Source organism: Chelonoidis abingdonii, chromosome 1 (genome assembly GCF_003597395.2).
Source record: "Chelonoidis abingdonii isolate Lonesome George chromosome 1, CheloAbing_2.0, whole genome shotgun sequence".
NCBI lineage: Eukaryota > Metazoa > Chordata > Testudines > Testudinidae > Chelonoidis > Chelonoidis abingdonii.
In genome coordinates this window covers 109,644,595-109,661,498 of record NC_133769.1, presented here as the reverse complement: position 1 = coordinate 109,661,498, position 16,904 = coordinate 109,644,595, and the positions used below count along the sequence as shown (strand labels likewise).

The 16,904-nt window shown below is 42.0% G+C and overlaps 1 protein-coding gene across 1 annotated transcript in view; it reads left to right on the top strand.

The window, feature by feature from the left end:
• KDM7A (lysine demethylase 7A) overlaps nucleotides 1-16,904 on the top strand; it is a 103,046-nt gene that overhangs the window by 43,738 nt on the left and 42,404 nt on the right. Inside the window, exons 5-10 of the mRNA XM_032783160.2 lie at nucleotides 2,875-3,016; nucleotides 3,287-3,473; nucleotides 4,074-4,236; nucleotides 5,858-5,945; nucleotides 6,668-6,774; nucleotides 16,082-16,173. Of these exons, the coding sequence (XP_032639051.1) occupies nucleotides 2,875-3,016; nucleotides 3,287-3,473; nucleotides 4,074-4,236; nucleotides 5,858-5,945; nucleotides 6,668-6,774; nucleotides 16,082-16,173 (779 nt within the window). The remainder of the gene's footprint in view (nucleotides 1-2,874; nucleotides 3,017-3,286; nucleotides 3,474-4,073; nucleotides 4,237-5,857; nucleotides 5,946-6,667; nucleotides 6,775-16,081; nucleotides 16,174-16,904) is intronic.

The following is a 16,904-nucleotide window of genomic DNA, read 5'->3' as shown; positions in this document are numbered from 1 at the left end:
TTGGAGGAGTAGGGGAGAAGTTCAGGGAGCACCATAGCTTCAGCAGGAGCATTTAGTTTTCCGTCAGGCTTGCTGGGCAGTCTCTAACCACCTCAGGACCACCTGAATATATATTTCAATGGGACAGTGAGACTGAGCCAGCTGCAGTGTGGAACGTGCTGCATAATATATTACAGCTAAGAGTTTTCTGTGTGCCTTCTATCATCTCTTGTGTTCTTTTGGTAGCATATTGAAATGCACTACAAACAGGACTTTTGTGCCTATCAGTATTTTAAGACTCCACTAGAATACACTGTGCAGTATCGTGAACGACCTGACCATATACTGATTACTCAGTCCCCTTATTGATTGCTCATGGTTGCTTGGAAGAATAGCTGGCATTTCAACAATTCTGTGACTTTATTTTGGAAGTCTGGCTATGCCAGGGCTAACCCTCCATCCCACACACACACTTCCACACACTCAGTTTGGCACATCAGTTTCCCTGGTTCTTTTTCAAGGAGTGTCCCTGTGTGTGCTCCACTTTAGGTGAATGTGTGTGTCTGCACCTGTGATTGGAGAATTTCAGTGGCAGTGCCCATTTGGGTCACACGTGCTCTTCCTTGTCTTGTGCCACTACTGGCGGCTACATAGCGCTATGCGAACAAACCACCCTGTTTCTTTTCATCTGTCCTTGACCTGTCCATGATAGTGCCTCTTTGTTTGCTTCACGTTTACCTCTGAGAGTTAGTGTTTATATAGTTTGAGTAGAGTTAATTAACTATAGCTACCCTCCTCTCTCATCGTTTATTTTCTTTCATCCTTAGTGTACCTTTAACCTTCTTCACCTGGGGGAAGGCTACTGACAGGGGCATGCCCAGATCCCTGGGATTTAAACAATGCCTTTCTTACTGGGAGGCAATCCGGGTCAGTGATGGGCATTGTCAGTGTGTCTGATGTCTGGGCAAGATACATGTACCTCAGAAGTGCCCCCATTACCACAACCTCAAGGCTTGCACCAGAAAATCAGGGGATTTAAGTTGAAACTTATCCTGATGGAAAAGTCACTGCACCTGGCTTCTGACCCCCAGACCTCTTTGCACCCAGGACACCAGTCTTCGCCAATCCCAGTGACAGCCTCCGGCAGACATTCCCCACCACCTTCAAAAAGGAAGTCCTCTAAAAAGATGGACAAAAAGCAGGCAACAACCTCCCCTACCAGGGAACCAGCTAAAAAGGAAAAAAAAACCTGGCTCATTCAACAATCTTAGTACCAACCACAGTGCTGCTGAGCCCCTCCAAGTGGGCAGGATCCTCCAATACTTCTGGTACCATGAAAGCCAAAGACCCTAAGAGGGTGATCAAAGATAAGTTTACCTCCTCCTCCATGGTACTGATGGAGCACTTAAATGTATGGCATTGGGCAGCTTAGCATTGCTGTAGTCTGCTGCCTGATGTACCAGTCACCTAGTGCATAGCACAGCCACATCAGTACCGACAACCGCTACAACTTCAGCAGCACCAACAAAAACGTCCTCCTTGGTTCCAATGCTTGTGGTACCTCAACAATTTCTTTTCCACAAGGACCTTCCAATTTCTGCAACACTGGAATCTCCCCGTCTTGGTCCTGATATTACTCCAGCATTCTTGATACAGTTCCAATCTACAGCCCCATCCAGATAGGCCCCTCCTTTCTCCAGTGAGGAGGAGGAGAAGGAGGAAGGGGACATTTACTTCTCATCCATTCAGGCAACCACCAGACCTCGTCCACAGGAGCGACCCACATATCACCCCAGGATTAACACCCATTGGTGGTATGGACATCCGTGAATGCCACCACTAATACCATTCCTACTGCAGTGGCCTTATTGGGATCCATGGGCTGCATACAGGCAACACTGTGTTAGGACTTCTAGCTCTCACAGGGAGAGACTGAGATGCTCTCCATCCTCGGCAGGTGGACCCCTCTGAGGAGACTTTTTTGATCAGGAAGTCACCCTACCAACCAATATCTCTTCATCCTCTCTGGATGAAGCCGTCGTGCCTCCTCCACCCACAGTAGCTAATGACTTTAGACAATTCCAGGAGTGATTTAAAAGGATTGCTTACTCACTCAAGATACCCTTGGAAGAGGTTGCAGAGTCTCAACACAAACTGTTGGACATTTTACAAACATCAACCTCATTGAAGATTGCACTCCCCATAAATGAGGCATTCATAGATCCAGCCAAGATAATCTGACAGGCTCCCTGCAACGGTACCACCCACTTGTCAGAGATAAGAAGTACAACGTCCCCTCTAATGGTCCACAAGATATCACTACAAATACTCAGAAGAAAATCCATAGACATAGGACCAAATCCTGCAGAGAATTAAGCATGTGCATATCTTTAAGCATGCAAGAAGTCCAGTGGGATTACTCCATGCTTAATTATTCATATGCTTAAACCTTTGCTGGATCAGGGTTATAAGCTTCCTTATTGCTTGTAGAAAATTGGTAGTAGACATTGAGTTAAGTGCTCGGATACTGTGGTGATGACTGCTATAGAAATATATACAAATAAATGTATTCTTGATAATTTCCTCCTACCCTCTCTCCGTTTCGGTGACAGAAGCCGCAAAACCAAGCATATGAACCAGCTAGTCATGTTAGGTTCCTCTGTTTTCTTTTGGTTAACCACAGAAGTGGTGACTTACTTTATTTTTAGGTTCAGTTATATTCTTAAATAAACAGTAACAAATTATATCTAGATAAGATCTTGGTTTACTCTTGACCCTCTTTGTTTTGGGGTGGGTGGGGTAGTGGATTTCATTTGTGTACAAATGGATTGTTATATCTTGCAGAAAATATTAAACATATGTCTTGTTAAAATGTTAATTTTCTTATTTTTACAGGTGGCGACAAAGTGATAGATGTAATTGATGTGGCAAGACAGGCAGACAGTAAAATGAAGCTTCATAATTATATTAAGTATTTCATGAATCCTGATCGACCAAAAGTATTAAATGTGATCAGTCTGGAATTTTCAGACACAAAGTGAGTAAATGACTTTGAGACAACTTGACTTTGACTCCTTTGAAGCAGAAAGTAGATTTTGCTAAAAACAAAGAGTAAATGTATAAGTAAATAGTACTCTAAAACAAATGAAATGGTCTCTGGTAGACTATTTTGTGTTGGGATTTGGGGACAGTATGGAATCATATAGAAGTAAACATTTTTACAATTTGATAGAGATTTAGGAAAGGTAAACATTTAAAGATCTCTCATCATTACTTGTACTTACCCATCATTTACTTACTTTTTAAGGATGTCTGAATTGGTGGAAGTCCCTGACATTGCCACAAAGCTTTCGTGGGTGGAAAACTACTGGCCAGATGACTCTGTCTTCCCCAAGCCTTTTGTTCAGAAATATTGCTTGATGGGAGTTCAGGACAGCTACACTGATTTTCATATTGATTTTGGGGGCACATCAGTCTGGTACCATGTTCTGTGGGTAAGAAGGTCCTTGCTTCCTGAATGCTTGAAAATGATTTTGTCCTGTGTACATCTTGCCACAAAAGAAACCTGTGTTCAGGAATTTCCTCATGTATTTTGAATGAAATTGTTAGTTTGAGAAGGGGACGGAGGAGGATTACTGACTGCACTGTTGTTCAGTCCTCTGTACAAGTTGACTCCCTAGATGAAAATACCAATCTCTGCACTTTCTAGCAGATAGGTGGATGCTATCCTGAGCATTTTATAGGAGAAAATGAATGAAATGACAAACTGAACTTCCTCAAACATTAGCTCACACTGCTTTCTGAATTGCAGCAGCCATGTAGCTGAGGATGACTGGACACAACTTCCACCAGAACTAATAAATTGTTCCTTAATGTGGCACTTTCCTTGTCCCCAAACCCCAAACGGGTGGAATGTACTACACAGTTAGCTTCTGGTAGACCAGAGTGACATAGAGGTTTGGAAAACCTAGGGCACTCGCATGGAAGTACAGGATATTACTATTAGTTTACAGGGCTTGCCTAACAATAATACTGTTTTTGTAAACGATTCCAAAATTGTACCATACCTCATATGGGATATTTTTTGTGTACAGGGTGAGAAGATTTTCTACTTGATCAAACCTACTGATGAAAATCTGGCTCTCTATGAATCTTGGAGTTCCTCTGTCACCCAGAGTGAAGTGTATTTTGGGGATAAGGTAGACAAATGTTATAAATGTGTGGTGAAACAAGGACATACCTTATTTGTTCCTACAGGTAAGATTTTTACCTCCTCCACACCCCCCACCTCCCAGCAGTTTGTATACTTACATTGTATCACCAGCAGATTCAGGATATCAAAAGTTATGCATTAAATTATCATTTTTAGAAATATCCTTAAGTTTGAGGAAGTCTGTCTGTCTGTCTTAAAAATACTTGGAATGAATACCCAAACAGAGCAAAATATCAGTCCTTTAAAATGTTTAACTAGTTGGAAAGTTTCTTAAGAAATTGACTTGGGTTTTTGTTACTTGATTCATAGTAGTAATGTTTAAGGAGAAAAAGACAAGATTAGAGTTTGATAACTTTCCAGCATGGATAGAGATTTGTCAGCTATTTCTACAGCAAAACATTTAAAATGTGTTTCCTCTTATGTGGCATCCAGTCACTTCTAATATTTCTAAGGACATGCAACAGTTTGGCCATTTCTATCCCTCTGTCCAGGTGCAAATGTACATTTCCTCTGATTGTTAGGTGGCCTCCAAAATATGTTCACAAATGGACTTTCAATTCAAATTTAATCTTGCATTCGGACAAATAGCGTTTAATGGCTATGCTCTAGGTCATCACTTAAACATAGTTCAAAAAGCCATTCTTGCACAAGGAGCAAATAACAAATATGAACTTCAAAGTCTGAAATTAGAAGTTGCTCACAGATAAGTACTTGGAGAGATTAAATGGTTTGCCTAATATTTAGCAGCAGGTCTGGGAATAGTTGACTGAACTTTGCTGAATTGATTCTACCAGTAATATACATCTGTAGAGTTGAATGATTTGGGAAGAGGAAAATGAGTATATGCTATTTATCTGAATTAAAGCTATTGAAGGCAAACTTAAACTACATCCACTTTTAGATAAGAAGCCAATAGATATATACTTTTGTGTGCATATTTGAAGTTATTTGAGCTTCAGTAGTAGCTAGGTAGGACAATAATATTGTATGTCTCTGTGCTCATCATATTAAATTGTGGTGTTATGAGAACAATCTTTCAATTACATGACAAATTAGTAGTGTAAGAGTGATTATTAGTCTTGGTTTTAATTTGATCATAGTTTCATTGGGCTATTATATAATGGCTATGGTTTAGGATAAGTAGTGGAAATACCTTCTAATTCTTTTCTGAATACTTAAATAGAGCTATAATTACTTTTTAGATAAAACATTCAGACAAAAGTATTTTGTTTTGTTACAAGTAACACCTAAGATTACAATGAACTGAAAGATTAGCAAGAAATTATTATTTCTTTTTATTTTGATTACTTTGTATATAGTCTGTTTCATGAAAGTCAATTTCCTGGGGTTTGTGGGTTTTTCACATAGCAAATGGAGAGAGAGAGAAAATGTTGTTTTTTTAAATAGGAATGTGGTTTTAAAACCACAAAGACCTTGGATTGGAGTAACTTCTGTAACTACTATTAACTTTAAAAAAACCAAAAACACAAACAAACCTAGATTTCAGATTGATAATGTCCTGTTAACTTGTATTTTGCTGAAATGCAAATTGTCACTCTCTGGCCTTGTATACACACGCAACTGATATTTTTGTGCCCAAACCCAGGTACAACATTTTGTAGTGTAGATACATATTAAGTTTCATGTTTATTTTTGTCAATTCAGGCTGGATTCATGCTGTGCTCACATCTCAGGACTGTATGGCTTTTGGAGGAAACTTTTTGCACAACCTCAATATTGGCATGCAGCTCAGGTTAGTGTCATCTGTCTGTTCTGGCTGTACCTTTTCTTCCACAAGCAGGACATCCTTCTATTTAATAGATAGTTTTCATCATACTTGTTAAATGGGATTAAATGGAGACAGGGTCTGGTAATGGACACTGCTGACTTTCTTAGTTTGTGCCAGAAGCAGACTTTTGATCTATTTCACTTCAACAAGAACAACATAGTCTCCAATGAATGCTCTGCACACATTTAATTTCATCCTAAAATCAAACAAGCTCTACTTTGGAGATTAGTACAAAAAAGAGAGATGCTAAAACTGGTCACGCTCAGGTATGAAATTCTGAGATGGAAGGAGCATTCTTCAGTCAGGATTGCTGTCAGGACAGCTATATTAATTGTTGTCCAAGATGTGGAACTATCTTCTAAACGTACTATTTTATTTATTACAGTGGAATCCCAATTAAATTCCATCTTTAAAAGATTATGCATTGGGTTTGTATCCTAGTTTTATGAAGTCCAACTTTATTTTTGCAAGTGCAGCAGTTAAACTTGATAGTAAGAGATCAGATAAGATCGGAGTTCAGTCTTGTCTGAATGTGGTTTTATTGGAGTTTGGCTATGTGGAACTTGATTTGTTTTGTTTATCGTGGCCCGTTGGTTTTATTTTTCTGACCATTGTATGAGTTGGATATTGCATTGATTAATTCTAAGATGTACCCATATAGTAATCTTTCTAAATTATTTGTTTAGGTGTTATGAAATGGAGAAAAGGCTAAAAACCCCAGATCTTTTCAAATTCCCTTTCTTTGAAGCCATCTGTTGGTTTGTGGCCAAAAACTTACTGGAAACTTTGAAAGGTAACTAATTTCATGTTTTAATAAGACTTTGAGCATCTTGGCTTTCTTTCATCTTGGGAAGGTCATGGTCTCCAGCTCATGACAAATATGTAATCTGGGGAAGTTGGGTGAGCTGGGGAACATAGTCTTCGTGTGCTTTGAGTTCCTAACTGGGAAAAGTGTGTATAATTTGTTTACCAAAATCTGTTCTTTTGATTTTGCTAATGCTGCACTGTTACAGTTCTTCATCTAATCATTTTTGCTTTCAGTAAATGGTAATCCTGAATATTCATGTGAGGATTGACTAACAGTAAAACTCCATTTGCGGAAGTCTATGTGTATAAATTGATTACTCTGGCATTTTTTTTAGTATTTGAAGTGAAACTCAATGTCAGTCGTCGTGTGTCCTGCCCCTTCTCCCCCCACCCCTCCTGATGCCAGCAGCATAACTGGCCAGTGAAAATACATTTTTCTGAACAGTATTAAGTTTTAAGTTTGGACACACTGGTTATCTAAGATCCTGGGAAAATACAATCTTACTGGGAAGGCTAAACCTAACATAGTAGAATTAGTTCCCTGCTGACTGAAAGGACCATGTTAAGCCTGATGGTTGTAAAATGTGTTCCAACTCCTCTCGATCACCTCTTCATGAGATACCTTCCAAAGAGATCAAGCATTTAAGACACATAACATCTTTCATTATCTATTTCTGTAAAACTCTTCCTATTGTCTGTTTTGGTGAGATTCTCGATTCAGTTTGATCAAAGAGACTCCTTCAAGAAGTCAGGGTTTCACAGTGTCATCTTGAGGTGCTTATTGTGGTAACAGTGTTGGAGAAGAAATTCTGGATCCAATGTAACTCTTTTTACAGCGCTCAAGTAACTTACACGAGATGTTTTTTCTGTTTTTCTGGTGACTGTCTCTTTGCCTTATAGAAGCAGGGAACTTCACTTTTAGTGACATAGCCAGCACAAATTCATTTTAAAAGTTTTTTGCTTTCTTTATAAGGTGTCACTTTTACAAAGTCCATTTTTTTTAATTTATTCCCTTCCATTGACATTTTCCCCTTTCATGGGAATCTCTTGCTCATGTCCTCAGAATTGATTAACCCTTCTTGAACTTCAGCTTTGACTGGCTCTTATGCTAAACTGTAAATTTTTTTTCAAAAGCACCTAAATAATTTAGGAGCCTAAGCCCATTGAGAGGCAGTGGGATTTAGAATTCTAAATTATGTCGGCTCCTTTGAAAATTTTACCCAAGATCTCATCCCCATTAGATAAAGCAGTATGCTCACAATACTTTGTGGACTGCAAGATTGAAAGAGTTTTTAAGGGAAGCCTTGAATACGCCTCCATTACTTTATATGCTGAAGTAGCATTTGTTGTCAACTCATATCGCCCTATCAGTCAATCACTCCTTTGTATACTCTCAAAAAAAAATCTGATTGCAACTGGAAAGAGTGATGTTAAGAAAAAGCTTCCTTCTGTCAGGAGGATATCAGGCTGTATCTGCAGTTCTTACAACATCAGTTCTCTGGCAGGTCTGTCTTCCTTAACACCCTAGCACAAGTAAATGTGTGACTGCAGGTTTTGGTTCACCTCTTCCAAACGAAACCATCTTCAGGCTCCCTTTTGAAGGTGAATTATTTTGAGTCTGTAAAAATGTTTTTGAAAGATAGATCAGTGCTTAAATCTAACTAAATCTATCTAGAAATGCTTGGGCAGCTTCATTCACTTTGCCACAGTTGGAATTTCCAGTCATCCTGGAAATCAGTCTTACTTTCATCCCACTGGGGTTAGGACATTCTCCTATCCCACCCCAAGGGACTGTCTCAGATAGATCTTCTCCATAGACAAATCGTTCTGACTCAAGATCATCTTCCCTAAGAGTCTCAAGAACATCTTTAAAACCTGAGCCACTACCATTTCAAACAAGGGCTTCTTCAAAGATTTAAAAAATCCCAATTCACTGCCTTTCCTGGTTTCCCCTCTCAAGACCTAATGAAAAGAAACATTATCCTGAACAGTATCACAAAAGCTCTTTCCCTTGGGACAATCATCCATTCAGTCAGAATAGAGGCTTTAATTTCTGCTCCTGATCCTTTGTGGTAATTTAAAAAAAAAAAAAAGGCCCAGGGTCCGGTAAAAAGTCCCCCACCACCTCTCCCTCCCTATCTATCCTCTGAAGGTATGGGTATACAACTTGTGGCAGCAAGCCTTCCAGCCCTGGTCAACAGACTCAAGCTAGCAGAGTTCACGCTGACAATCTAAAAATAGCTTAGATAACACTTTGAAGTTGGAGCTCAGGCTCTGAAGCCTAGGGAAGTGAGAGGGCTGAGTCTGATCTGGACTGAGAGGAGCGCTCAAGAATCCATTCAGGGTGGAAGCTCTTGCCTTTCTGATCCAAGAGACAGACCCCAGGACTTCTCTTTTCCTAGACCTCCATGGTCCTCTGTGTAGTGGAGATCAGATCACAAGGACTGCACTTGCACTTTCCTGATCAGTTGCACGTTACTAACTGCCTCCACCTTCCACGTCTTTTGTGACGGTCAGGCAGGAAGCTCCCTGAAGGAGTTATGACTGGGGTCCTGTGAGTGATTGCTGCTCAACTCTACTTTGGTTTATAATCAGACCTCCACTCCTTTACCTTCTCATTTTCTAGTTGATCTTTTACGGAAGTACCTATTTAGTTAATCTTTTTCTAATTATTATAGCACTCCAAAGCCTGGTGTGTGCTTTACGTTGTAACTAAAGGACTAGGTCCCTGCTCAAAAAAACCCTATAGTTCTTGGCATTTTTTCTGTTGAAGCTTTGATGTAATCAACTGCTGTAACTTATCCTGGAAGCAGAAGTGAGAGTCAAGTCCCTGTGTTTTGAGGACTAGGAATCTGTTTTGGCGCTGCTTGTTTTAACACAGTCCAAGACTCCTGCTGATTTCTGCCAGCTCAGCTTTGACTACTACATGCAGGATGCCTGTGCTACCTACATTGAAGCCAAGCTATTAAAAATGTCTCCTCATTTCAGCCTTACAGCAGTTGTCATTTTTACTTGGCTGCAGCTCATGTGACATTGCTTCAGTAAAAACACCAACTTCAGGAGACACAACCTCCCCTGCCTTCCACACTCCTCTCCAGACTCACGACACTGCTCCCTTTCTCCCCTGAGGACAGTATCTCCCTTCCCCAGTGACAAGGAGGAAGAGGGCTCCATCGTGCCTTCTTATTCCAGGCAAAAGCAAACAACTTCATCTAGATACCTTCATTATGCACAACCCTGGTATGGACCACTGTGGATGCAATCCCACGTTCTGCTCCCCAACTCATTGGCCATGTTGGGATCCTTGGGCCATGTATGGGGCACAATTTGGGAAGCCTTCCATGGTGCAGAGCCAGAGACCTGCACCTTTGCCTTTTCCATTAGTCTCTCACCACCAGAGACTGAACCTCTCCTGATAATGGACAAGGAGGAAGAAGAGGAGGATGAAGCTCCACCAGGACAACATTTCTCTTGTTCCCCTGATGAGGCTGTCAAGCCCCCATCTTCTTCTGTTGCTGATGACTTCAGGCACTTTCAAGAATTATGTCGCAGGTTTGCAGTCTCCCTCTAGATTTCTTTGGAAGAAGTGAAAGATCAGCAACATAAACCACACTACTCAATATTCTGCACGCATCATCTTCTGCAAAAATTGCCCTATCAGACACACACACTCGATCCCATGAAAGTGCTCTAGCAGACTCTAGTGTCCACCCTTCTGAACTACAGATGGCAGACAAAAAATATTATGTTCCCACAAAAGAGATGGAATTTCATTTATCACATCCCACTCCTAATTCCCTAGTAGTTAATGCGGTGTAAGAAAAGACAGCAATGTCAACCTTGATCGATCCATCAGGACAGAGACCCGAAGTGATTAGATCTATTCGGACGCAAGGCTTATTCATCTGCCATGCTTCAATTTCATATATTGAATTACGAAGCTCTTATGGCCAAGTACAACTACCTCAGCTGCTCCAAGATAGGGGAACTCTGCCAAGACCTGCCTGAAGCCAAGAAAGAACAATGCCAGGCACTTATGTCTGAGGGACACCTCCTGGCTCGTATAGCCCTATAAGCTTCTTCAGACTCTATGGATACCACCACCTGCTCCATCGCAACTGCTGTAGTCCTGAGGCAGGCATCATGGCTACACCTCTCAGGCTTTCCTAAGGAGGTACAAACCACAGTGGAAGACTTTCCCTTTGAGGGCCCCAAATTATTTGCGGCGCATACGGATTACTCCCTTAAAGACTCCCTAGCTACTCTCTGCTCTCTTAACATTTACACGCTTGCGTTGAAGAGATGTCAGGGAAAGTATCATCTTCCCCTGCAATCCCAACCAGCGCAGTACACTCCCCTGCAGAAGTATGACACTCAGCGTCAACAACAAAAGCCTCCAGCCAAGCAACAAATTTGAAGGTGTGGTTGAGGCCCCCAAGAAGCATCGCCCTGTGCCAGTCATGCCAACCATCTTAAACATCCCATTAGTTTGGCGAATGCTTAGCTCTGCTCTTTCCATCATAGAGCCTAACCACCTCGGACAAGTGAGTTCTAGAGATTGTCGGGGAAGGATACTCATCCCTTTCCTATCTATCCCACCCTGCCACCCTCCTTCCCCATCTCTCTTTAGGGACCCCTTTTATGGACCCCTTCTTTGAGAAGAAATAAATAGTCTTCTGCAACTGGGATCCATAGAGCTGGTCTCTTTCCAACACAGGGGACAGGGTTTCTGCTCCCATTATTACCTGGTCCAGAAGAAATCCAGTGGCTGGCGGTGGATCCTGGATCTTTGAAACCTAAACAAGTTTGTCAAACTGCAGCGCTTCAAGATGATTACCCCCCTCCACCATTATCCCAGGACTGGAACACGAGGGCTGGTTCTCTGCCCTTGACCTCCAAGACTTTTATTTTTCCATATCACAGTACATTCTGCCTTCAGACAGTTTCTCCGATTCACCATGACCGCCCCCCCCCCCCATCAGTACAAGGTAATGCCTTTTGGACTGTTGATGGCCCTGTATGTCGTCACCAGAATTCTTACAGTAGTTGCTGCCTACACAAACTTTTATCCATGCTGATGAGCATCAAGGACTCAGTACTCCAGTGGACACATCCCAAGAACATCTGTGTCAGGGTTCCTTTCCTCCAACCAGTGCTGACCATGATTCTAACAACCAATGCATCTCTAATCAGTTGGAGAGCATACCTTCACAATCATACAACACAGGGCAGATGGTCCTTATTTGAATCCACCCTACACATCAACTTGCTAGAGCCAGAGGTGAAAGTAAGCTGGTCTGGTATGGCATATTGATAAGAGCCAGTATACAGCCAACCGTACTAGCAGGGCCGCTGATGAGGGGGGCTGAAAGGGGCAGCTTCCCTGGGCCTGGCAATTTAAAAGAGCCCGGAGCTCCCGGCAGCAGCTGGAGCCCCTGTCCCTTTAAATTGCTGCCAGAGCCACTGAACTCCCAGCTGCTGGTACCACTCTCATGGGCCTCCGGCAGCAATTTAAAGGGCCCGGGGCTTCCAGCTTCTGCTACCGCTGCCAGCACTGTCACCACTGCGGACTCATGGAGCATGAGATTCTCTCACGACCAAGAGTGGGAACTGGATACATGAATCCTTCAGCTTATTTTCAACTGCTGGGGATTCCCCACCATAGGTCTTTTTGACATACCACAGAATGCCCAGTGTCCTCAATTCTGCTCGAGAGCGGGACTGGGACATGTATCTCTAGGAGATACATTCCTCATCACATGGGATGCATCACTACTCTTTGCCTTCTATGCCATTAGCTTTCTGCCTGGACAAGACTAAGCCTTTGTGAAAATCACCACGTTTATTCCTTTCATGGACTGAAAGATTCAGGGACACAGCCATCTCCTAACAATACCTTTCCAAGTGGATCTTGCAGTGTATACAGCTGTCCTACCAACTACACAATCAACCTCCTGCTGCAATTAGAGCACATTCCACTGGCTCGCTTTCCACCTCTGTTGCCTTTCTCAGTAATGTTCACATTGCTGACATTTGCAAAGTGGCTACGTGGGCATCCACAGACACTTTTGCCCATCACTACGCCTTTCCTCATGACACCACAGCAGACACTTTCCTAGGATATACTGTCCTAACATCTGCAGTAAATGCTGCTTCAAAGCCCCTGCCTTCCAATTAGGGGCACTGCTTCTTAGGTACATACAGTGGAGCATCCATAGGGACATCACTTGAAGAAGAAAAGGTTACTCACTCTGTGCAGTAACTGAAGTCCTTTTGAGATATGTGGCCCTATTGGTGCTCCATTACCCACTCTTCTCCCCTCTTCTTCAGAGTCAACACATAGGCTCTGCGGCAGAGAAGGATCTGGAGGGCAGTTGGATCTCAGTGTTATATATACATCCTGCTTAGAGCACAAGAAGGGAGAGGTGCACATGTGCAGTCTGGGTGCTGCTGCTGATCTCCTGTCCTAGATGCAGGGGGTGCTGCCACTAGGGTGACCAGATGTCCCGATTTTATAGGGACAGTCCTGGTTTTTGGGTCTTTTTCTTATATAGGCTCCTATTACAACCCCCCCCACCCCCGTCCCAATTTTCCACATTTGCTGTCTGATCACCCTAGCTGCTACACCTACTCCTACATTGGAGGGACACCTAGGGGGATGCATTTTGAAGAACCTCAATTACTGCACAGGGTGAGTAATCTTCTCATCCCAAAAAAATTTCTTTTATGAGTGGACAGTGTGCCATTTGGTATGAGGTTCTTTTTGATCTTTTTCCCTTTTATGGATCTGAATTTTTAAGACTTCATGTATAAAGCTCATTCTGTCATTGTTATGACAATAAAAATGTACTTTTTAGAAAAACGAAAACAGTATCTGAACAGAAACCTTTCATGCCAGGTTTCAGTGCTAAACTAATTTGTACAAATTGCTGGACAGAGGTACTTTTGTGGTACTATGAGTGTTGTAGCATGCATTAAACTGATCTGTTTCACAATCAGAACTTTAAAATCATTGATTGCTCTCCTAAACAGAGCTCTCAACTGTACTGTATCATTGTGACGGGGTTCCCGGGGTGCAACCTGAACTGTGGGACCGCTGAGCCCTCTGTCCCACCAACCTGGGGTATCCCTCTCACACTGTGATGCTGTTGACAAGCTACAAACCTCTGGCAGGTACTGCACTTACACAGACATCCACAGGCAGGGACACACCCAACAGAGTTACATGAATGTTTCTCCCAGCCACTCGTGAACCAACAATAGAGAGGCTCCAGCCAATTCTCCCCAGCTCCCCAGCCTTGCACCCCCGAACTGTACTGTCTTGCCCTGGTCAGAAGCCTGACCAATGTAAATTCATTACCCAGTCTGCACCTCTCTCAATGTGGACAGGACACGCACTAGTCTTGGTAATGTAAGCTGAGATTTCCCAACCAAAACACACTGTTTTTGGTAAAATATAAAACACATTTATTAACTACAGAAAGATAGATTATACGAAGTAAGCGTAGAGATCAGAGTTGGTTACCTAAGAAATAAAATAAATTTGCAGTCCAAGTTCTATAAACTAGACAGGACTTGAATCAAGCAGTGTCTCACCCTGATAGATAGTACACAAAGGTCACAAATCTTCAATACGCAGGCTTGGAATTCTCCTCCAGCCTGGAACCCCCTCACCTGTTCAAAGGCTTTGTCCTCCAAGCATGTTTCCAGGTGTTGAGTTGTGGGGGCAGTGAAGCCAAGTCATGATGTGACTCCCCCTCTTTATAATTTCTTCCAGTTTGCTGGAAAGATCTATCCTCATGAGGTGGGAGTCATCTCCCATTGGTTAAACATTCTCCATTGTCTACATGCTCTCTCTCTGAGAAATCTCCATTTTATACAGTTCCTGGGACAGTGGATTTTCTTTAATGAGCCATCAGCATGTCAGGCTACTCCATTGTTGTACCTGAAAGGTTGGTTGTGTGTGTTCCCAACCTCACAACATACCTCAGTAACATACACATAGCAAAACTTAATATACAATAATAGCACATACAGTCCAACAGATATTAATGTTCAACAGATCAAGACTTTTTTAAAATGATATCTCACAAGGCATACTTTGTACAAAACATAATTATATGATAGTGGTGAATATGGGGGTTGCAGTGTGCTGCATTGAGGTACAGAGTGCCACAATCATGCAGTACATTTGCACTGCAGCTGGTTATGGCAGGTTCCCTTCACAGGGGATAGCTGGCGGGTGGAGATGCTTCTGCTGCACCTTTTGGGGCCCCCTGCTCTTTTCCTCCACACATCCATACTTCATAGAGCAGAGAGCATCCTGGCAAAGAAGAAACAGAGATGCCTTGAAGCTGAAAGGAGTTTTCAGATAGGGAAGAGGAAAAAGCCAATGACTGGGCCCACACCTTACTCATATGAGGAGGGAGCAGGAAAAGCACAGCAGTTCCAGGCCAAATCTGCTCCTTTCTTCCCCATGAAGGTATTGGCCCAGCAGCCACTTCCCTCCTCACCCACTCTATTTGCAAGGGGGCAGGGGCAGGAGGAATACAACCTGCAGAGTCTGGCCAGCTCTCCTTTCATTGTGGGCAGTTCTGCTACAGGAAAGAGAGTGAAAGGAAAGGTTGAGTGGCAGCCCCCAGGAGCTGTAGCAGCCTTTGGGAGTCTTTGCAACCCAGCAGCAGCAGCCACCATCCTTAAGGGAAGAAGAGGGTGGCCACTCACTGCAGGGGAGACCGCATTAATATTTTGTGTATGCATGTGTGTGTGGCATTGATTGGGATTATGACGGAGATCTGGGGTGGCATAAGGCAGCTGGCTTGAATTGCATGAATTTTATATGGGTGAGGAGGAGCTGCATGAATTTAATTGAGGCATTTTGTACTGAGACTGTTCATCCACACCACTCTTCTTGTGATCCCAAATGGTAAAAATGTGGAACACCTGTGTGGTGTTGAACTAGAAACTAAAGATTGTTTCAGCATAAATTGTCATTAAGGATGTTTTCTCTAATGCTGCTCCTTCTGGCCCTAAGTAACCTGTAACACATTGCAAAACTCATGTAATTGTTTCACGCAGTACGAAGCCATAATGGAAAACAGATTTTGTACTTGAAAACATTATTTCTTATGGTTTGATGTACATAAACATATAGAGTACTACAGTTCAGTTTGTCGCATGTTTTGTTGGTAGTGTAATATATTGGCAGGTTTATTAAAGGTTGAGAGGTATGTATCTGATTTGTGGTTTTACATTGCAATATGCTTATAAACTGAAATTTCGGTCCTTTTTAGAACTGAGGGAAGACGGTTTCCAGCCCCAGAACTTCTTAGTCAAAGGAGTGAAGGCTTTACTTAGTGCTTTAAAGTTATGGATGAAAAAAGAAGTAAGTGCAAGTGGATTTATTCATTTGTTGTTTGTTTCTAATTTTAAAATTACATGAAAGTCTGAGTCCTTTTAGAGTGTGTTGCCATTTTGTAGATCTTTCATCCATTTGTAAGTATTGGAAAACTTGCTAGAAATTACGGATGGATGGTTTTGGGGAAAGCTGTCTGAGACAGTGTCATACAATATAAAACCATCAGTTATGGTAGACCAATTACTATATTTAACTCTTGGGATTGCATTTAATCCTGCTTTCTCTTTCCAGTGTATGATAAAAGAGTTAGATGGCAATCACATGAAGTTTCCCCATGTGAAATTATTGCGTGTTGGCAAAATATACTTTGTGTGTCCACTGATATCACTTCTGTACTACAGAGATGATCAGAATTTGGTAGAAATGTGTTCAGATTTAGAATTTGCTTTTTTTTGCCTCTACATTTTGCACATATGGTGCACAGTAACTTAGACCTAATAGCCTTTAAAAGCTTATCTACAGAAGTGGCTCCTTGTAGGTGCTCTAAAAGAGATTAAAGCATCCGTAAATGAATATGGGAAGACCCTAAATACATTACTACACTGGGAACCCCTCTGGAAAAAAATGTATTATATTTGTTAGCTCTGCCTCTGGCAAAGTTACTCTGTGTAGGGGAGGTAAGATTAATGAGATCTTGTTTTCCCTCCCTTTTTCTGAATGAAAATTTAGTTGAAACAAGGAGCTCTGAAGACTAAATT